The sequence below is a fragment of the Salmo salar genome, chromosome 02, assembly GCF_965601325.2.
Source record: "Salmo salar chromosome 02, fSalSal1, whole genome shotgun sequence".
Lineage (NCBI taxonomy): Eukaryota > Metazoa > Chordata > Actinopteri > Salmoniformes > Salmonidae > Salmo > Salmo salar.
Genome location: NC_138292.1, coordinates 85,151,280 through 85,174,513, shown reverse-complemented (window position 1 = coordinate 85,174,513; position 23,234 = coordinate 85,151,280). Strand labels below are relative to the sequence as shown.

Genomic DNA, 23,234 nt, shown 5'->3' with positions numbered 1-23,234 from the left:
GGCGAGGGCATTCACAGCCGACCGCTCAGACAGGTGAGGGCATTCACAGCCGACCGCTCAGACGGGTGAGGGCATTCACAGCCAACCGTTTTTACGTGGTCCTTCTAGCCGGATATAGTGACCAACAGTTTTTTACATGGTCCGTAATTTCTCAGGATTTAGCGAAAAATAGTTTTTACAGGTAGGCTTCCCAGCTGGCACCAGGGATAGGGCCGAACTCAGTTGAGTGAAGGAACGATAAGCGTCTAGTTGCGTCAAGTGGGCCAAATTGCCAACAGCCTGGCAGATGTTGGGGAAATGTTATACTTGAGATTAATATTTTAGATGGGAAGGGATGGGAGTCGTTTTCATGTCCCCAGAAACATATTTTGTCCAGAATTCTGCTCGGTAGGTGTCCCAGTCCGTACCAATTGAGAAATCTCCTTGGCGGTTATTGAAATGTTGAAGAAGTCGCAGAGAGATGATGCGTCACTGTTCCAGCTGTTTTTCTTCACTCCGCCGTCGATATTTCAGACTTAGTTTTGACCAAATTGAGTTTTATAACATTGACTGTGTGTTCACAGAATTTGGTCAGACACTCCTATCCTTAAGGAGCCCCCTGCCAGACACTCCTATCCTTAGCGAGCCCCCTGCCAGACACTCCTATCCTTAGGGAGCCCCCTGCCAGAACACTCCTATCCTTAAGGAGCCCCCTGTCAGACACTCCTATCCTTAGGGAGCCCCCTGCCAGACACGACCTCCTATCCTTAGGGAGCCCCCTGCCAGACACTCCTATCCTTAGCGAGCCCCCTGCCAGACACTCCTATCCTTAGGGAGCCCCCTGTCAGACACTCCTATCCTTAAGGAGCCCCCTGCCAGACACTCCTATCCTTAGGGAGCCCCCTGCCAGACACTGACCACTCCTATCCTTAAGGAGCCCCCTGCCAGACACTCCTATCCTTAGGGAGCCCCCTGCCAGACACTGACCACTCCTATCCTTAGGGAGCCCCCTGCCAGACACTCCTATCCTTAGCGAGCCCCCTGCCAGACACTCATATCCTTAGGGAGCCCCCTGTCAGACACTCCTATGCTTAAGGAGCCCCCTGCCAGACACTCCTATCCTTAGAGCGAGCCCCCTGTGCCAGACACTCCTATCCTTAGGGAGCCCCCTGCCAAACACTCCTATCCTCAGGGAGCCCCCTGCCAAACACTCCTATCCTTAGGGAGCCCCCTGCCAGACACTCCTATCCTTAAGGAGCCCCCTGCCAGACACTCCTATCCTTAGGGAGCCCCCTGCCAGACACTCCTATCCTTAGCGAGCCCCCTGCCAAACACTCCTATCCTTAAGGAGCCCCCTGCCAGACACTCCTATCCTTAGGGAGCCCCCTGCCAGACACTCCTATCCTTAAGGAGCCCCCTGCCAGACACTCATATCCTTAGGGAGCCCCCTGTCAGACACTCCTATCCTTAAGGAGCCCCCTGCCAGACACTCCTATCCTTAGGGAGCCCCCTGCCAGACACTCCTATCCTTAAGGAGCCCCCTGCCAGACACTCCTATCCTTAGGGAGCCCCCTGCCAGACACTCCTATCCTTAGCGAGCCCCCTGCCAAACACTCCTATCCTTAAGGAGCCCCCTGCCAGACACTCCTATCCTTAGGGAGCCCCCTGCCAGACACTCCTATCCTTAGACGAGCCACCCTGCCAGACACTCCTATCCTTAGGGAGCCCCCTGCCAGACACTCCTATCCTTAGAGGAGCCCCCTGCCAGACACTCCTATCCTTAAGGAGCCCCCTGCCAAACACTCCTATCCTTAGGGAGCCCCCTGCCAGACACTCCTATCCTTAGGGAGCCCCCTGCCAGACACTCCTATCCTTAGGGAGCCCCCTGCCAGACACTGACCACTCCTATCTCTTAGAGGAGCCCCCTGCCAGACACTCCTATCCTTAGAGGAGCCCCCTGCCAGACACTGGGAGCCGAGCTCCTATCCTTAGCGAGCCCCCTGCCAAACACTCCTATCCTTAAGGAGCCCCCTGCCAGACACTCCTATCCTTAGGGAGCCCCCTGCCAGACACTGACCACTCCTATCCTTAGGGAGCCCCCTGCCAGACACTCCTATCCTTAGGGAGCCCCCTGCCAGACACTCCTATCTTAGGAGCCCCCTGCCAGACACTCCTATCTTAGGAGCCCCCTGCAAGACACTCCTATCCTTAGGAGCCCCCTGCCAAACACTCCTATCCTTAAGGAGCCCCCTGCCACACACTCCTATCTTAGGAGCCCCCTGCAGACACTCCTATCCTTAGGGAGCCCCCTGCCAAACACTCCTATCCTTAAGGAGCCCCCTGCCAGACACTCCTATCCTTAGCGAGCCCCCTGCAGACACTCCTATCCTTAGGAGCCCCCTGTCAGACACTCCTATCTTAGGGAGCCCCCTGCCAGACACTCCTATCCTTAGGGAGCCCCCTGCCAGACACTCCTATCCTTAGGGAGCCCCCTGCCAGACACTCCTATCCTTAGGGAGCCCCCTGTCAGACACTCCTATCCTTAGGGAGCCCCCTGTCAGACACTCCAATCCTTAGAGAGCCCCCTGGGATGTATTTATATGTCAACTTACCCATGTATTTCAGCAACAGTTGTCGACAACCCCACCACCATCCCCACCACCACCACCACCATCTATAATAACCTTAAGACATTTGGAACGCCTTTCCCCCAGCAGGGCGGTTTCGATGTCATCTGCACAGCAAAGTGCTACTTGTCATCAGCATCTGACTTCGAGGAGCATTCCTTGCAGACAAGGCCATACCCTAAACTATTTACCTAAATTACATATTGCATTCTGTCTCTGTTACTTAAACAGTTAAGCCAGTACTGAATTTAACTCATAATCAAGCTTTGTTTATTTGAATCGGCTGTGTAATGAAGTAAAACTAAAACTAAATATGCACCCCTTGGGGTCTTCAGATCCGAGTTTTGGAAACGCTGACCTAAAGAATAAGGTAAGATGTCAATAGTGTGGTTTCAGGGATGTTTTTCTCATTGTGTAAAGCAGCCTTTCTTAAAGTATGGGTCGTGAAGTGGGTCGCGGACATGTTAATGGTTGGTCGCAACGTGTCATCATTGTAAATGTATAATTATTTAATTGATTACCGGAATTGATTTTGCCAAATGCATCTGCACTCTATGCTTAGCAGCGCTCTCTGCTCAGTTTGGCAGCTTCGCGAGAGGGAGATGCCCGTGTTCTTCGCGGTTAACCTGATCTTTTTTTCTGCAGTTTTCTCGAAGATCACTTCTCGACCCACACGCTGCAGCGCGGTCGTTCAGCAGCAGATGATGCGCCGTCAGCCACTGACTTGTCATTCCCACTAGCCGCTGTATCTAACGGTGTCAAGCTCAATCATCATGAAACGCAAATACAGCGATGAGTTTCTCTCTCTTGGTTTCACACAAACTTTGAGAAATAACGAGGAGCGACCACAATGTGTTTTGTGCGGGGAAGTGCTTAGTAACGAGTCTCTCAACACGAACAAATGAATATAATGACACATCCTGAACAAACATCCAGAGCATGACGGTGAACCCAGGGAGTTAGTTCAGAACAGTAATTCAGCTAGCAAGGCATTATTGTCATTTTATAACAGGTGATGATAAGCAGAAATAAGGGAGTACTATCTCTCATAGTAGTAGATGTGAGTTTCTCTTTTAAACAATCCCCTGGCCTTGTACACAGCTAATAGCTAACGTTAGCTAAAGCAAGCTAGCTAGCTACTGATAGTGCTACCGTAAGTAACAGTAAATACAGATGAAGATGAAAAATGATCAGAACGACTGTACAGAACTACTGTACATAGATTGGAAACAAATCCAGATTGGAACTGTTGCTGTTAAAATACAAGTAATACTTTTTTATTCTGAACTGGAATAAACAGATTGAAGCTAGATGCTTTTTGATGCAAACACACTCGCATAGTTCCGGGTTGCTCGTCTACAGCAGGAAGTGGTCTCCTGCCTGACTGAGAAATCAGGAGATGTTCTGACACAGTTTGGCACCACATACCTATGCGAGTCAGGGTTCTCAACTCTGGCATACTTAAAAAAAAAAATAAAAACAAGTACAGAAACAGACTCAATGCTGAGCATGACCTCCGTGTTGCTCTGTCAAAACCGGAGTCCAGAATAGACATGCTTGTTGAAAACTTCAACCTGTGTGGTTTGATCAATTTATTCCAGTTCAGAATAATACAAATAGTTATTGTACTTTAACAGAAACAGTTCCTACTTAGATTTTTATTCAACAATACTTTCTACAGTAAGATGTACAGTAGGCCTGACCATTTTTCATCTGTACTGTTACTTAGGGTTGCACTATCAAAAACTGAGCCTGTGTGTGTGTTCTGTTATACATCTGTGTGATGTGATCAATCAGTTTATTCCAGTTCAGAATGAAAATGACTTATTGTATTTTAACAGCAAAAGTTTTTTTTAATGGGGAAAAATAAACATGAATAGGCTTTATATGTGTATTTATTTTCAATGTTATTTGTTTTTGTTTATATTGCATTTGTTTTAGGCATAAGGGCAATGAAATCAACCAATATTTACACAAAGTTGCATATTTCAATAAGCTTGGGTCCCAGGAAAACACCGAATTTTTAATTTGGGTCCCAGGCTGAAAAAGGTTTAAGAACCCCTGGTGTAAAGGGTGGGCACAGTCAGACAGGATGGACTTCCCACTGTCCAGACCAACTGGTACAAACACTTCTTTAACCTTACGGCCATTGCCCTTTGAGTACAGGGAAGAGGAGGAGGTAGGCTCGTCTGGACTGGAACTGCTAGCATTGTCCTTGGTTGTCATAACATGGTGGTGAAGACTTTGCTGATGATGATTTTGGTCAGCATATTTATGTTTCGTCACCATCTAAACAAATAATAGTCCGCTTGGACTGGCCGACCAAGAGGTCAAGCGAGCTGCCCCTGGACCAAGGTAAGGTTGCCGTCTCCCTGGGAATTCAACACTAGGTCCATGAACTGATTTCTCACATAAATGCATACATTCATTCAGGTTACAGACCATGTAACTAGGCTTAGCACCCCTAGACAAAGCGAGTGCAACAACATCCGTGGGTTAGTTACTGGGTTGGTAACACTTGATGAAGTTCTGGATCCATACGTGACGAGATAGAACTGGGATCGGAACCGGAACCAAAAGCTCCACCCTCTCCAAGTTACAGGCAAGTCTAGAGGCCATGCCGACTGGCGGAAATCATACACCTGGAACTAAAATGTCTTTACGCAATGAGAGCAGTGGAAAGGCTTCTCTCCTAAATGTTTTATTTCATGTGATTTCAGGTGCTTAACTGGTTAAAACTCTTTCCACATTGAGAACATTAGTAAGGCTTTTCTCCTGTGTGTGTCCTCTCATGTTTTTTCTGGTTCCCTAACCCCCTAAAACTCTTTCCACAGTGGGAGCATTGGTAGGGCTTCTCTCCTGTGTGTATTCTCTTGTGTTCTTTTAGGCTCTCTAACACAGTAAAACTCTTTCCACACTGGGAACATTGGAAAGGCTTTTCTCCTGAGTGTGTCCTCTCATGAACTTTTAGGTTACCTATCTGGGTAAAACCCTTTCCACACTGGGAACATTGGAAAGGCTTCTCTCCTGTGTGTGTTCTCTCATGTTGCTTTAAGGTCCCTAACCACCTAAAACTCCTTCCACAGTGGGAACAGGGGTATGGCTTATCTCCAGAGTGTATTCTCTCATGTTTCTTCAGGTTCCCTAAATGGGTAAAATTCTTTCCACACAGGGAGCAGTGGAAAGGCTTTTCTCCTGTGTGTTTCGTCTTATGCTCTTTAAGGTTTCGTGACGTGGTAAAAGCCTTTCCACACTGAGAACAATGGTGGGGTTTCTCCCCTGTATGTGTCCTTTCATGTTCCTTCAGGTTCTCTAACTGAGTAAAATTCTTTCCACAATAGGAACATTGGTAAGGCTTCACTCCAGAGTGTATTCTCTCATGCTTTTTCAGATTCCCTAACCGGTTAAAACTCTTTCCACACTGGGAGCAGTGGTGGGGCTTCTTTCCTGTGTGTATTATTGTATGTTCTTTCAGGTTCCCTAACCGGTTAAAACCCTTTCCACACTGGGAGCATTGGAAGGGCTTTTCTCCTGCGTGTGTCCTCTCATGCTCTTTAAAATCCTGTGAACATGAAAATCCTTTTTCACACTGAAAGCATTGAAAAGGCTTTTCTTCTTTGTGTGTCCTCTCATGCTGTTTTAGGTTCTGTAACTTGGTAAAATGCTTTCCACACTGGGAGCAGTGGTGTCGTCTGGCTGGACATTTCCCGCTGTCAGAGTGAGAGTCTGGTCTCTCTCCTGTCAAAGACAACAAATGATTTAGTTAAATACTAAACAGAGCCCTGAATGAAACCTCCACATGATAAAACTATCTTCCTATGTGGTTTAATCCAGACTAGATCCCCCCCAATGAAGGGTAATTTAGAAAGAGATATTTCTAATAATAATTTTAATTTATAATCTTATTTTATCTTAATATTTAATCTTTATATTAATCTAATCTATAAATTAATGTGAAAAAAATGTGTATTTCAGAATATAGAAATACTCCATATGTTAGAGCTATAAGGAGCATAACGACATGTCTGTATCATCTAAACTGAAGTTTTATAATAGTATTTATTTATTTTTTATTAAAAAAAGACAAATGGCATAGATAAAACTATTGGAACCCTGGAGCTAGTATTTGGTTGCACAGCCTTTGGCCAAGATAACCATTAGCCCAACCGTCTACCCAGAGAGACCGTTACGCTGCAGTAGCATTCAGGGGAACACACACAGGTCCAATCCAACAGAACTACAACAGAGCTCCAGAACAGTCAGCTGAGAGAATCCCAGGAGCTCAGCCAGAGTGCTATGCTGAGATATAACACGCAGGGCCTGTAAACCCTGCAGCATCCAAACTTAGTCAGACATTTCCTGAACATCATCTGGAATTGAGTGAATCATTTAATTGGATTCCTTTAGTTGGATTCATTTTCATATTATCACACCGATCTCGACAAACCATTTCTGTATGGACCTGGCTTTGTGTACTGGGGGGCATGTTCATGCTGAAACAGGAAAGGGCCTTCCCATAACTGTTGCCACAAAGATGCAATCACAGAATCGCCTAGATAAGATAAGGGGCCTAGCCTGAACCATGAAAAACAGCCCGAGACCATTATTCCTCCTCCACCAAACTTTACCGTTGGCACTATGCATTGGGGCAGGTAACGTTCTCCTGAAACCCGCCAAACCCAGATTCTTCCGTCGGACTTCCAGATGGTGTAGCGTGATTCATCACTCCAGAGAACGCGTTTCCACTGCTCCAGAGTCCAATGGCGGCGAGCTTAACACCACTCCAGCCGACGCTTGGCAGTGAGCATGGTGATCTTAGCCTTGTGTGTGGCTGCTCAGCCATGGAAACCCATTTCATGAAGCTTCCGGAGGCAGTTTGGAACTCGGTAGTGAGTGTTGCAACCAAGGACAGACGATTTTTACACGCTAAGCGCATCAGCACTTGGCGGTCCCGTTCTGTGTGCTTGCGTGGCCTACCACTTTGCGGCTAAGCCGTTGTTGATCCTAAATGTTTCCACATCACAATAACAAAATGTACAGTTGACCCAGGTAGCTCTAGCAGGGCAGAAATTTTACAAGCTGACTTGTTGGAAAGGTGGGATCCTATGACTGAGTCACGTTGAAAGTCACTGAGCTCTTCAGTAAGGCCATTCTACTACCAATGGTTGTCTATGGAGATTGCATGGCTGTGTGCTCGATTTTGTACACCTGTCAGCAACGGGTGTAGCTGAAATAGCCGAATCCACTCATTTGAAGGGGTGTCCACATACTTTTGCATATATAGTGTAATTTCAATGCACTTTTATGATTCAAGAGAAGAGCCTTCAACTATAAGGTGTTTTTTTTTTAGCTCTCCTAGCTTTGCAGTTGAGGAACTGAAGCCCAATTGTCGTTTTTTGTTTGGAACACAGCCCTGCTTCCCCACCAACACACAATTACTGTTGTTGTTTACACAATCTAAAAAACATTACATTATAAATCGGAATCTGCGTCAGGTGGGCGTCATTTGAATGCTTATTATATTGCCAAAATGGATAAGCAACAACCATCCGACCCACTGCCTGTTCACCCCGCTAACATCCAGAAGGCGAGGTCAGTACAGGTGCATCAAAGCTGGGACCAAGAGACTGAAAAACAGCTTCTATCTCAAGGCCATCAGACTGTTAAACAGCCATCACTAGCACAGAGAGGCGGCTGCCTACCTACAGACTTGATATCATTGGCCACTTTAATAAATGGAACACTAGTCACTTTAATAATTGCACTTTAAGAATGTTTACATATCTCACATTACTTATCTCTTATGTATATACTGTATCCTTCACTATCTATTCTTTAATATCTATTGCATCTTAGCCACTCTGTCACTGCTCATCCATATATTTATATTTATATATTCTCATCTCATTCCTTTACTAGATTGTGTGTATTAGGGTTTGTTGTGGAATTGTTAGATATTACCTGTTAGATACTGCTGCACTGTCAGATCTAGAAGCATAAGCATTTCGCTACACTCGCAATAACATCTGTAACCATGTGTATATGACCAATAACATCTGTTACCCATGTGTATGTCACCAATAACATCTACTAACCATGTGTATGTGACCAATAACATCTGCTAACCATGTGTATGTCACCAATAACATCTGCTAACCATGTGTATGTAACTTTACTTTTGATGCAAATCAAAGATTTAAAAAAATAGGCCAGATGTTTTTAGAGTAATTCGTATTTTTAGCTTGATGTTGACAATCCATGAAAAAAGTTATTGCAGATCAGAGATTTAAATGCATTTTTTATGTCTTGATGTGTTTGTCAAATCAACACTTAGATGCAAATCAAAGGTTGTAAAAGTAGGCAAGGCTTGTTTTGAATAATTTAATATAATGTTAACATTTTCATGTTGGATATAAAAACAACTGTACTTCGGTTACTTACTGGTGTTAATCAGATCCCCTGTCTCCTCCTCTTCTTCTTCTTCCAATGTGACAGTAATCTCTCCCTCCACTCCAAAAACTGCATCCTCTTCCTCTTTTTTTACATCACAGATATAAACATCTTTGGTAACATCTCCCTCCTCTTTCACTCTGAACTCTCCTTTGTCTTCATTCACTCTACGGTCCATCTCTTCTTCTTTCACTGTAACAGCCTCACCCTCTACTTCTATTTTAACAGTCCCTTCTTCTTTCACTGTAACAGCTTCACCCTCTACTTGTTTTTGTATTGTAACAGCCTCCTCTTCCTTCTCCTCTTTGACGAGAGTTTCTTTCTCCGTCCAGCAGGCCTCCTCTTTAGTATGGGGACAGTATCTTAGTGAGCTCATGGTCGAGGACGTTAGCTAGCTAAATAGCTAGCTAGCATTATCGATTAGACTAGTGACAGGCTAATTTAACCAGCCAGCTAGCTAACAACGTACATATGAAATTAAATTGGGTAACTGGTAGACGTGTGTTTTACACACAATGGCTAATATACACCGAAACATTATAAAGACCTTGAACATTTCGGCGAGGTGGCAAACTGTTGTTGTTGAAGTGTCCCGTCCACTAGATTATAGGTCACGCCAGTAGTATCGCGAGAAATACGAACATCGCTAACTGCCGACTAGAGTAGGTAACACAGTTAAGGAAAATATTTTATTTTCAGACAAAAAGTTTATTATAGAAGTCAATATTATATGGAAACGTACAAAGAGAAGCATGTTTTCATCCATTGGTGCAGATTTTTATTGAGTGAATATTTAAATGCAATACTACTGCACATCTGCATTTAAGATAATTTCATATTAATTCACCTAAACATATATTACAATTAACAACTATGTCTATACTGCTCCTACATGGTGTAACAATACATCATGTAGATGTATATAATGAACAGACTAGGTCTATACTGCTCCTACATGGTGTAACAACAATACATCATGTAGATGTACACTACCAGTCAAACGTTTGGATGCACCTAATCATTCAAGGATTTTTCTTTCTTTTTACTATTTTATACATTGTATAAAAATAGTGAAAACATCAAAACTATAAAATAACACATATGGAATCATGTAGTAACCAAAAAAAGTGTTAAACAAATCAAAATATATTTTCTTCAAAGATTCTTCAAAGTAGCCACCCTTAACCTTGATGGCAGATTTCTTTTTAACACACTGCTATGACACCTCATCAACCTGAAAAGGCTGGGGCTAAACCTTTTGACTGAGTATGGACCAGCATGGAACCCTAGAGATGTGTTTATTGACTGGGAGTATGGACCAGCATGGAACCCTAGAGATGTGTTATTGACTGTGAGTATGGACCAGCACGGAACCCTAGAGATGTGTTATTGACTGTGAGTATGGACCAGCATGGAACACTAGAGATGTGTTATTGCCTGTGAGTATGGACCAGCATGGAACCCTAGAGATGTGTTATTGACTGTGAGTATGGACCAGCATGGAACCCTAGAGATGTGTTATTGACTGTGAGTATGGACCAGCATGGAACCCTAGAGATGTGTTATTGACTGTGAGTATGGACCAGCATGGAACACTAGAGATGTGTTATTGCCTGTGAGTATGGACCAGCATGGAACCCTAGAGATGTGTTATTGACTGTGAGTATGGACCAGCATGGAACCCTAGAGATGTGTTATTGACTGAGTATGGACCAGCATGGAACCCTAGAGATGTGTTATTGACTGTGAGTATGGACCAGCATGGAACCCTAGAGATGTGTTATTGACTGTGAGTATGGACCAGCATGGAACCCTAGAGATGTGTTATTGACTGTGAGTATGGACCAGCATGGAACCCTAGAGATGTGTTATTGACTGAGTATGGACCAGCATGGAACCCTAGAGATGTGTTATTGACTGTGAGTATGGACCAGCATGGAACACTAGAGATGTGTTATTGACTGTGAGTATGGACCAGCATGGAACACTAGAGATGTGTTATTGACTGTGAGTATGGACCAGCATGGAACCCTAGAGATGTGTTATTGACTGTGAGTATGGACCAGCATGGAACCCTAGAGATGTGTTATTGACTGTGAGTATGGACCAGCATGGAACCCTAGATATGTGTTATTGACTGTGAGTATGGACCAGCATGGAACCCTAGAGATGTGTTATTGACTGTGAGTATGGACCAGCATGGAACCCTAGAGATGTGTTTTTGACTGTGAGTATGGACCAGCATGGAACCCTAGAGATGTGTTATTGACTGTGAGTATGGACCAGCATGGAACCCTAGAGATGTGTTTATTGACTGAGTATGGACCAGCATGGAACCCTAGAGATGTGTTATTGACTGTGACTATGGACCAGCATGGAACCCTAGAGATGTGTTTATTGACTGAGTGTATCACATGAATGTGGTGTGTGGTGGCCAAGGTACACTATATAATAAAAAAAAGTATGTGGACACCCCTTCAAATTAGTGGATTCTGCTATTTTCAGCCAGACGCGCTGTTGACAGGTGTATAAAATCAAGCACACAGCCTTGCAATCTCCATAGACAAACATTGGCCCTTACTGAAGAGCTCAGTGACTTTCAATGTGGCACCGTCATAGAATGCCACCTTTCCATAAAGTCAGTTTGTCAAATTTCTGCCCCGGTCAACCGTAAGTGCTGTTATTGTGAAGTGGAAACTTCTTGTATCAACAACGGCTCAGACGCGAAGTAGTAGGAGTGTACTGAAGCACGTAGCGCGTAAAAATCATCTGCAACGTCAACACAAGAACTGTTCTTCGGGAGTTTCATGAAATGGGTTTCCTTGGACGAGTAGCCGCACACAAGCCTAAAATCACCATGTGCAATGCCAAGCATCGGCTGGAGTGGTGTAAAGCTCGCCTCCATTGGACTCTGGAGCAGTGGAGACACATTCTCTGGAGTGATGAATCATGCTTCAACATCTGGCAGACCGACGGATGAGTCTGGGTTTGGCGGATGCCAGTAGAATGCTACCTGTCCCAATGCATAGAGCCAAAGTTTGGTGGAGGAGGAATAATGGTCTGGGGCTGTTTTTAATGGTTCGGGCTAGGCCCCTTAGTTCCAGTGAAGGGAAATCTTAATGCTACAGCAATGACATTCTAGATGATTCTATGCTTCCACCTTTGTAGCAACAGTTTGTGGAAGGCCCTTTCCTGTTTCAGCATGACAATGCTTGGTGCACAAAGCGAGGTCCATACAGAAATGGTTTGTCGAGATCAGTGTGGGAAAACTTGACTGGCCTGCACAGAGCCCTGACCTCAACCCCATGGAACACCGTTGGGATGAATTGGAACGCTGACTGCGAGCCAGGCCTAATCGACCAACATCGGTGCCTGACCTCACTAATGCTCTTGTGGCTGAATGGAAGCAAGTCCCTGCAGCAATGTTCAAACATCTAGTGGAAAGCATTCCCAGAAGAGTGGAGGCTGTTATAGCAGCAAAAGGGGGGTACCAACTCCATATTAATGCCCATGATTTTGGAATAAGATCTTTGACAACAGGTGTCCACATACTTTTGGTCATGTAGTGTAACTCTTTAGTATTGTTATCGCCTCTGATTAAGAGTTCTACATAATATTCAAAGCCTGTTTACTGCTAGAAACCTTAACAAGTGTTGATTTATATTGTATATATACAGTCGTGGCCAAAAGTTTTGAGAATGACACAAATATTAATTTTCACAAAGTTTGCTGCTTCAGTGTCTTTAGATATTTTTGTCAGATGTTACTATGGAATACTGAAGTATAATTACAAGCATTTCATAAGTGTCAAAGGCTTTTATTGACAATTACATGAAGTTGATGCAAAGAGTCAATATTTGCAGTGTTGACCCTTCTTTTTCATGACCTCTGCAATCCGCCCTGGCATGCTGCCAATTAACTTCTGGGCCACATCCTGACTGATGGCAGCCCATTCTTGCATAATCAATGCTTGGAGCTTTTCAGAATTTGTGGATTTGTTTGTCCACCCGCCTCTTGCGGATTGACCACAAGTTCTCAATGGGATTAAGGTCTGGGGACTTTCCTGGCTATGGACCCAAAATATTGATGTTTTGTTCCTCGAGCCACTTAGTTATCACTTTTGCCTTATGGCAAGGTGCTCCATCATGCTGGAAAAGGCATTGTTTGTCACCAAACTGTTCCTGGATGGTTGGAAGAAGTTGCTCTCGGAAGATGTGTTGGTACCATTCTTTATTCATGGCTGTGTTCTTAGGCAAAATCGTGAGTGAGCCCACTCCCTTGGCTGAGAAGCAACCCCACACATGAATGCTTTACTGTTGGCATGACACAGGACTGATGGTAGCGCTCACCTTGTCTTCTCCGGACAAGCTTTTTTTCCAGATGCCCCAAACAATCGGAAAGGGGATTCATCAGAGAAAATGACTTTACTCCAGTCCTCAGCAGTCCAATCCCTGTACCTTTTGCAGAATATCAGTCTGTCCCTGATGTTTTTCCTGGAGAGAAGTGGCTTCTTTGCTGCCCTTCTTGACACCAGGCCATCCTCCAAAAGTCTTCGCCTCACTGTGCTTGCAGATGCACTCACACCTGCCTTCTGCCATTCCTGAGCAAGCTCTGTACTGGTGGTGCCCCGATCCCGCAGCTGAATCAACTTTAGGAGACGGTCCTGGCGCTTGCTGGACTTTCTTGGGCACCCTGAAGCCTTCTTCACAACAATTGAACCGCTCTCCTTGAAGTTCTTGATGATCCAATAAAAATGGTTGATTTAGGTGCAATCTTACTGGCAGCAATATCCTTGCCTGTGAAGCCCTTTTTGTGCAAAGCAATGATGACAGCACGTGTTTCCTTGCAGGTAACCATGATTGACAGAGGAAGAACAATGATTCCAAGCACCACCCTCCTTTTGAAGCTTCCAGTCTGTTATTCGAACTCAATCAGCATGACAGAGTGATCTCCAGCCCTGTCCTCATCAACACTCACACCTGTGTTAACGAGAGAATCACTGACATGATATCAGCTGTTCCTTTTGTGGCAGGGCTGAAATGCAGTGGAAATGTTTTTGGGGGATTCAGTTCATTTGCATGGCAAAGAGGGACTTTGCAATTCATCTGATCACTCTTCATAACATTCTGGAGTATATGCAAATTGCCATCATACAAACCGAAGCAGCAGACTTTGTGAAAATTAATATTTGTGTCATTCTCAAAACCTTTGGCCAAGACTGTAGATTTGGAACTTTGTTGAAGTGTATTTCATTTACTGCCCATGTAGATATGCCTTGTTTGACACCGTTTCAGTTTCCTTTCAATAACCTAAGAAAGCCATCCTTGCATCTACAATCATCTATCCACCAATGAAGCCAAACCTGTTTTAATAAAAGGTCAAAAGGCTACCCAGACATACCCATTGGGTTACCTCCCACCCAGCCTACCCAGACTTAGAGATATTTTTAATTGACCATGTCTCAGGATGAAAAAAACAAGAGTAGGCCTATTTGGTTTCATATAAACAATGTCAGTCAGGTTTCATATAAACAATATAATTTATATTTGTGAGCCAGGTTTCATATAAACAATATGATTTCAAAACACACACATTTCCGATCAAAAACATAAGTCAGAGCACAGCCTCTCTATTCTCTCATGTGATTTCAAGTCTTCTGACTGGGAAAACGTTTTTCCACAATAAGAGCAGCGGAAAGGCTTCTCTCCTGAATGTGTTCTTTCATGTGATTTCAGGTGCTCCAACTGGTTGAAACGCTTTTCACATTGGGAGCAGTGGTAAGGCATCTCTCCTCTGTGTGTCCACTCATGCGAATTCAGACTCCCTAACCAGGTAAAACTCTTTCCACATTGGGAGCAATGGTAAGGCTTCTCTCCAGAGTGTATTCTATTATGTATTTTCAGGTTCCCTACCTGGGTGAAACTCTTCTCACACTGAGAACATTGGTAAGGCTTTTCTCCTGTGTGTGTCCTCTCATGACTTTTTAGGTCCCCTGATCTTGAAAATCTCTTTTCACATTGGGAGCAGTGGTAAGGCTTTTCTCCTGTGTGTGTCCTCTCATGCTCTTTTAAGTGCCCTAACCGGGTAAAACTTTTTCCACACTGGGAACACTGGAATGGCTTTTCTCCAGAGTGTAGTTTCTCATGCCTTTTCAGGTTGACTAACACAGTAAAACTCTTTCCACACTTGGAACATTGGAAAGGCTTTTCTCCTGTGTGTGTTCTCTCATGCTGTTTTAGGTACCCTAACCAGGTAAAACTCTTTCCACAGTGGGAACAGTGATGCGGTCTTGCTGGTTTGGTCGTCTCTGGGTCTGGTTCCCCTGAAGGACTCTTCCCGCTGTCAGAGTGAGAGTCTGGTCTCTCTCCTGCCAAAGACAAAGTATGTAGTTAAACAGAGACCTGAATGATACCTCCACATGGTAAAACTGTCTTCCTATTAGGGTTGAATACCCAGAATTCCCAGGCTTTTCAGAAATCCTGGTTTGGTGGATTTCGGATTTCCTGCTTAATGATTCTGGGCATCTTGGAAAACCAGGAAAATTGGGGAAAGTGACCAGGTATTTATAATCCTAATGCCCATGAGGTTTAATCCAGACTAGATCCCTCAATAATCTAAAAGGTCAGAACATTTGAGGTCAGGTTTTCAGAACATTTCCAATTTCCGTCATAATAAATATAGCTGCAAGCAGCATTGTAACAGGATGCTGTCTTATGAGCGGGCTGAAAGAGACCGTTGCATGGAAGCATTAAACATCCTCCCTTGTGGACTCCTAACAATTCAAAACACTTAAATGGGTCAAGGTTCAAGTTGATTAAGAGAAGAGAAGTGGAGTTATTAGGGTTTAATAGAAAACACTTTTTATGTTTTACAAAGATGCATTTTACTACTACCACCACCACCACCGCTACCACTGCTAATACTACTACTACTACTACTACTACCACCACCACTACCACTACCAGTACTACTGCTACAACCACTACCTCTGATACTACTACAACCGCTACTACTACCACAACTACTACTACTACTACTACCACCACTGCTGCTACTACTACCACCGCTAATACTACTACTACTGCTGCTGCTCCTACTACTACTACTACTACTAATCTACTACCATTACTACTGCTACAACAACTACTACTATTGCTACTACTACTACTACCACTATTGCTGCTACTACTACCACCACTACTACCATTACTGCTACTACTACTACTACCACTACTAATGCCACTACTACCACTACGGCTATTACCATTATTGCTGCTACTACTACTACCACCGCTACTACTACTACTACTACCATTACTGCTGCTACCACTACTGCTACTACAACTACTACTACTACCACTACTGCTGCTACTACCACTACTACTACCGCTACTGCTACTACTACTACTGCTACTACTACCACTATTGCTGCTACTACTACTACTAATGCCACTACTACCACCGCTACTACTACTACCAACACTACTACTACTATCGCTACTGCTACTACTATTACTGCTGCTACTACTACTACTACTACCACCACCACTATTACTACTACTACAACCGCTATCGCTGCTACTACTACCACTACTGTGCTGCTACTACTACTACTACCACTACTGTGCTGCTACTACTACTGTGCTGCTACTACTACTACTACTACTACCACCGCTAATACTACTACTGCTACTACCACCGCTACTGCTACTACCACCGCTACTGCTACTACCACCGCTACTGCTACTACCACCGCTCCTACCGTTACTGCTGCTACTATTACTACCACTACTACTACCACCATTACTGCTGCTACCACTACTACCGCTACTGCTGCCGCTACTGCTACTACTATTGCTGCTACTACTACCGCTACTACTACTACCAACACTACTACTATCGCTACTACTATTACTGCTGCTACTACTACTACCACTGCTACTACAACCGCTATCGCTGCTACTACTACCACTACTGTGCTGCTACTACTACTACTACTACTACCGCTACTGCTACTACCACCGCTACTGCTACTACCACCGCTACTGCTACTACCACCGCTCCTACCGTTACTGCTGCTACTATTACTACCACTACTACTACCACCATTACTGCTGCTACCACTACTACCGCTACTGCTGCCGCTACTGCTACTACTACTACTGCTACTACAACCGCTATCGCTGCTACTACTACTACTACTACTGTGCTGCTACTACTACCACTACTGTGCTGCTACTACTACTACTACCACCGCTAATACTACCACCGCTACTGCTACTACCACCGCTACTGCTACTACCACCACTCCTACTGTTACTGCTACTACTATTACTACCACTACTACTACCACCATTACTGCTGCTACCACTACTACCGCTACTGCTATCACTACTACTACAACTACTGCTGCTACTACTACTACCACTACTTCTGCTACTACTGCTGCTGCTACTACCATTACTGCTGCTACTACTACACCTACTGCTACCACTACTACTGCAGCTGCTACCACTGCTACCGCTACCACTGCTACCACTACTACCAGTACTACTGCTACCCCTACTACTACTACCCCTAGCAGTACTACTACTACCCCTAGCAGTACTACTACTACCCCTAGCAGTACTACTACTACCCCTAGCAGTACTACTACTACTACTACTACTACTACTACTACTACTACTGCTGCTACCGTTACTGCTACTACTACCACCACCACTACTATTATATCTACTACTGCTACTACCAATACTGCTACTACTACCACCACCACTACTATTATATCTACTACTGCTACTACCAATACTGCTACTACTACTACCACCACCACTACATCTACTACTGCTCAAATAAAATGTCATTTGTCACATGTGCTAAATATAACACGTGTAGACCTTACAGTGAAATGCTTACTTACAAGCCCTTAACCAACAATGCAGTTAAGATAATATATTTTAAAAAGTAAGAGATAAGAATAACAAATAAAGAGCAGCAGTAAATAATAATAGCAGGGCTATATACAGGAGGTACCGGTACAGAGTCAATGTGGAGGCTATGTACAGGGGGTACTGGTACAGAGTCAATGTGGAGGCTATATACAGGGGGTACCGGTACAGAGTCAATGTGGAGGATATATACAGGGGGTACCAGTACAGAGTCAATGTGGAGACTATATACAGGGGGTACTGGTACAGAGTCAATGTGGAGGCTATATACAGGAGGTACCGGTACAGAGTCAATGTGGAGACTATATACAGGGGGTACCAGTACAGAGTCAATGTGGAGGCTATGTACAGGGGGTACTGGTACAGAGTCAATGTGGAGGCTATATACAGGAGGTACCGGTACAGAGTCAATGTGGAGACTATATACAGGGGGTACCGGTACAGAGTCAATGTGGAGGCTATATACAGGGGGTACTGGTACAGAGTCAATGTGGAGGCTATATACAGGGGGTACCGGTACAGAGTCAATGTGGAGGCTATATACAGGGGGTACCGGTACAGAGTCAATGTGGAGGCTATATACAGGGGGTACTGGTACAGAGTCAATGTGGAGGCTATATACAGGGGGTACCGGTACAGAGTCAATGTGGAGACTATATACAGGGGGTACCGGTACAGAGTCAATGTGGAGGCTATGTACAGGGGGTACTGGTACAGAGTCAATGTGGAGGCTATATACAGGGGGTACCGGTACAGAGTCAATGTGGAGGCTATATACAGGGGGTACCGGTACAGAGTCAATGTGGAGACTATATACAGGGGGTACCAGTACAGAGTCAATGTGGAGGCTATATACAGGGGGTACCGGTACAGAGTCAATGTGGAGACTATATACAGGGGGTACTGGTACAGAGTCAATGTGGAGGCTATATACAGGGGGTACCGGTACAGAGTCAATGTGGAGACTATATACAGGGGGTACCGGTACAGAGTCAATGTGGAGACTATATACAGGGGGTACCGGTACAGAGTTAATGTGGAGGCTATATACATGGGGTACCAGTACAGAGTCAATGTGCAGGGGGCACCGGCGTCGAGGTAATTATGTACACGTAGGTAGAGTTATTAAAGTGGCCATGCATAGATAATAACAGACAGTAGCAGCAGCGTATGGGGGAGGGGGGGGGAGTGTAAATAGTCTGGGTAGCCATTTGATTAGCTGTTCAGGAGTCTTATGGTTTGGGGGTAGAAGCTGGCTGTCCGGTACCGCTTGCCGTGCAGTACCACTATGACTAGGGTGGCTGTAGTCTATGACCATTTTTAGGGCCTTCCTCTTACACTGCCTGGTATTGAGGTCCTGGATGACAGGAAGTGTGGCCCCGGTGATGTACTGGGCCGTACACACTACCCTCTGTAGTGCCTTGCGGTCGGAGGCTGAGCAGTTGCCATACCAGGCAGTGATGCAACCCATCAGGATGCTCTCGATGGTGCAGCTGTAATACCTTTTGAGGATCCATGCCAAATCTTTCCAGTCTCTTGAGAGTGAATAGGTTTTGTTGTGCCCTCCTCACGACTGTCTTAGTGTGCTTGGACCATGTTAGTTTGTTGGTGATGTGGACGCCAAAGAACTTGAAGCTCTCAACCTGCTCCACTACAGCCCCATTTATGAGAATGGTGGCGTGCTCGGTCCTCCTTTTCCAGTAGTCCACAATAATCTCCTTTGTCTTGATCACTTTGAGAGAGAGGTCGTTGTCCTTGCACCACACGGTCAGGTCACTGACCTCCTCCCTATATGCTGTCTCATCATTGATCAGGCCTACCCCGGTTGTCATCAGCAAACTTAATGATGGTGCACTACTACTACCACTACTGCTACTACCACTACTACTACTACTGCTGCTGCTACTACCACTACTACTACTACTACTGCTACTACCACTACTACTACTATTACAGACATATATGATTAACAGACTACTACCACTACCACCACCAAAAATAAACGTCCTCTCACTGTCAACTGCGTTCATTTTCAGCAAATATTTGTATGAACATAACAAATCACGCACAGAACGAGCAGTATGGCTGGTGGCATTGTCATGCTGGAGGGTCATGTCAGGATGAGCCTGCAGGAAGGGTACCACATGAGGGAGGAGGATGTCTTCCCTGTAACGCACAGCGTTGAGATTGCCTGCAATGACAACGAGCTCAGTCCGATGATGCTGTGACACACCACCCAAGACCATGACAGACTCTCCACATCCAAATCGATCCCGCTCCAGAGTACAGTCCTCGGTGTTACACTCATTCCTTTGACGATAAACGCGAATCCAACCATCACCCCTGGTGAGACAAAACCGCAACTCGTCAGTGAAGAGCACTTTTTTGCCAGTCCTGTCTGGTCTAGCGACGGTGGGTTTGTGCCCATAGGCGACGTTGTTGCCAGTGATATCTGGGGTGAGGACCTTCCTTACAAAAGGCCTACAAGCCCTCAGTCCAGCCTCTCTCAGCCTATTGCGGACAGTCTGAGCACTGATGGAGGGATTGTGCGTTCCTGGTGTAACTCGGGCAGTTGTTGTTGCCATCCTGTACCTGTCCCCCAGGTGTGATGTTCGGATGTACCGATCCTGTGCAGGTGTTGTTACACGTGGTCTGCCACTGCGAGGACGATCAGCTGTCCGTCCTGTCTCCTTGTAGCGCTGTCTTAGGCGTCTCACAGTACAGACATTGCAATTTATTGCCCTGGCCACATCTGCAGTCCTCATGCCTCCTTGCAGCATGCCTAAGGCACGTTCACGCAGATGAGCAGGGACCCTGGGCATCTTTCTTTTGGTGTTTTTCAGAGTCAGTTTAAAGGCCTCTTTAGCGTCCTATGTTTTCAGAACTGTGACCTTAATTGCCTACCGTCTGTAAGCTGTTAGTGTCTTAACGACCGTTCCACAGGTGCATGTTCATTAATTGTTTATGGTTCATTGAACAAACATGGGAAACAGTGTTTAAACCCTTTACAATGAAGATCTGTGAAGTTATTTGGATTTTTACCAATTATCTTTGAAAGACAGGGTCCTGAAAAAGGGGCGTTTCTTTGTTTGCTGAGTTTACTACTACTAGAGACAGACATGATTAACAGACTATTACTGAGCAAAGCTCTATAATAATAGATAATGTCATGTTACAGACTGAGCAAAGCTCTATAATAATAGATAATGTCATGTTTACAGGCTGAACAGAGCTCTATAATAATAGATAATGTCATGTCTTTAGGCTGAGCAGAGCTCTATAATAATAGATAATGTCATGTTACAGACTGAGCAAAGCTCTATAATAATAGATAATGTCATGTCTTTAGGCTGAGCAGAGCTCTATAATAATAGATAATGTCATGTTTACAGGCTGAACAGAGCTCTATAATAATAGATAATGTCATGTTTATAGGCTGAACAGAGCTCTATAATAATAGATAATGTCATGTTTATAGGCTGAACAGAGCTCTATAATAATAGATAATGTCATGTTACAAGCTGAGCAGAGCTCTATTATAGATAGATAATGTCATGGTTAGAGGCTGAGCAGAGCTCTATAATAATAGATAATGTCATGTTTATAGGCTGAACAGAGCTCTATAATAATAGATAATGTCATGTTACAAGCTGAGCAGAGCTCTATTATAGATAGATAATGTCATGTTTACAGGCTGATCAGAGCTCTATAATAATAGATAATGTCATGTTTACAGGCTGAACAGAGCTCTATAATAGATCATTAGGACTACAGTATTTAAATCCATGTCATTAATTTTAATGCATTTGATCCATCGTTAACCTTTTGTTGGTGGCCCGCTCTTTAATGGTATACAAACCTTACATTGTAGCTTTAACAATTCCTACAGTAAAGAACAACTTATTCAAGTATAAAACGTCAATAGAACGCCCCTTGAAAACCACACATTAGTTCAACAACTGCAGAGTTCTGCCCGTTTAAGATAGTACTACTCACTGGCGTTAATCAGCTCTCCCGTCTCCTTCTCCTCTTTCGATGTGCCATTTATCTCTCCCTCGTTCATTCCTCCAAAAACGGCATCCTCCTCTTCTTTTACTGTAACATCCTCCTCCTCCTCTTTCACTCTGATCGTGTCTTCCTCTCCTTTCACTGTAACAGCCTCACCCTCTACTTTTACGGTGACATCCTCTTCTTCCTTCTCCTCTTTCACGACAATGTTCAACCACATGCCTTCTTTCTCCGTCCAGCAGACCTCCTCTCCTTTAGCAGGAGCAGAGTAACTTAGTGAACTCATGGTCGGAGATGTTAGCTAGCTAACGTAACTAGTTCGCATGAGCGATTAGCCTAATTTAACCAGCCAGCTGACTAACAACGTAAATATGAAATTAAATGGGGCAACTAGATACGACAGAAGTGTATTCAAAGCAGAGTGGTTGATGCACCGAAAGTGTCTAAAGAGCTTAACTGTTTCGGGTATTTTGGCTAGCAAGATAACGAGGTGGATAACTAGCTGTTGTTATCGAGGAAGCGTCCCGTCCACTAGATTACGCGTCACACTGAAAGCATCGCCTGAAAGACACATCGCCAACTGCTGACTGGAGTGGGTAACGCAGTTGAGAAGAACGTGTATTTTTATATTTGCATGTTGTATTTAAACGCAACATGCAAAAAACAGTTAATATAAGGAAATCAGTCAATTGAAATACATTAATTTGGCCCAAATCTATGGATTTCACATGACTGAGCAGGGGCTCATCCATGGGTGGACCTGGGATAGTGGATCAGGCATAGGCCCACCCACTTGCTCACTAACAGGGATGTAAACAAATTTGTGCACATCAAATCAAATTGTATATGTCAGAATACAACAGGTGTAGACCTTACAGTGAAATGCATACTTACAATCCCTTAACCAACAATGCAGTTTTAAGAAAATAAAATAAAAAGTAAGAGATAAAAGTAACAAATAATTAAAGAGCAGCAGTAAAATAACAATTGCGAGGCTATATACAGGGGGTACAGAGTGAATGTGTGGGGGCACCGGTGTCGAAGTAATTGAGGTAATATTTACATGTAGGTAGAGTTATCAAAGTGACAATGCATAGATAATAACAGAGTAGTAGCAGCGTGGGGGGGGGGGGGGGGCAATGCAAATAGTCTGGGTAGCCATTCGATTAGATGTTTAGGAGTCTTATGGATTGGGGGTAAAAGCTGTTTGGAAGTCTATTGC

General features: G+C 44.4%; 2 protein-coding genes across 2 annotated transcripts; both read right to left on the bottom strand.

Annotated features, from left to right (window-relative positions):
- Window positions 1-4,483: 4,483 nt before the first annotated feature.
- Window positions 4,484-9,660, bottom strand: LOC145862760 (uncharacterized). Its single transcript, XM_082967812.1, has 2 exons — window positions 9,048-9,660; window positions 4,484-6,344 (listed from the first exon to the last, which is right to left on the bottom strand). Exons 1-2 carry the CDS (start codon window positions 9,430-9,432, stop codon window positions 5,365-5,367), a joined length of 1,365 nt encoding a protein of 454 aa, XP_082823938.1. The 5' UTR covers window positions 9,433-9,660; the 3' UTR covers window positions 4,484-5,364.
- Window positions 9,661-14,546: 4,886 nt separating this feature from the next.
- On the bottom strand, window positions 14,547-22,708 carry LOC106595703 (uncharacterized). The gene is made up of 2 exons (XM_014187066.3): window positions 22,001-22,708; window positions 14,547-15,423 (listed from the first exon to the last, which is right to left on the bottom strand). The coding sequence occupies exons 1-2, from the start codon at window positions 22,296-22,298 to the stop codon at window positions 14,657-14,659; spliced, it is 1,065 nt and encodes a 354-aa protein (XP_014042541.3). The 5' UTR covers window positions 22,299-22,708; the 3' UTR covers window positions 14,547-14,656.
- Window positions 22,709-23,234: the final 526 nt, after the last annotated feature.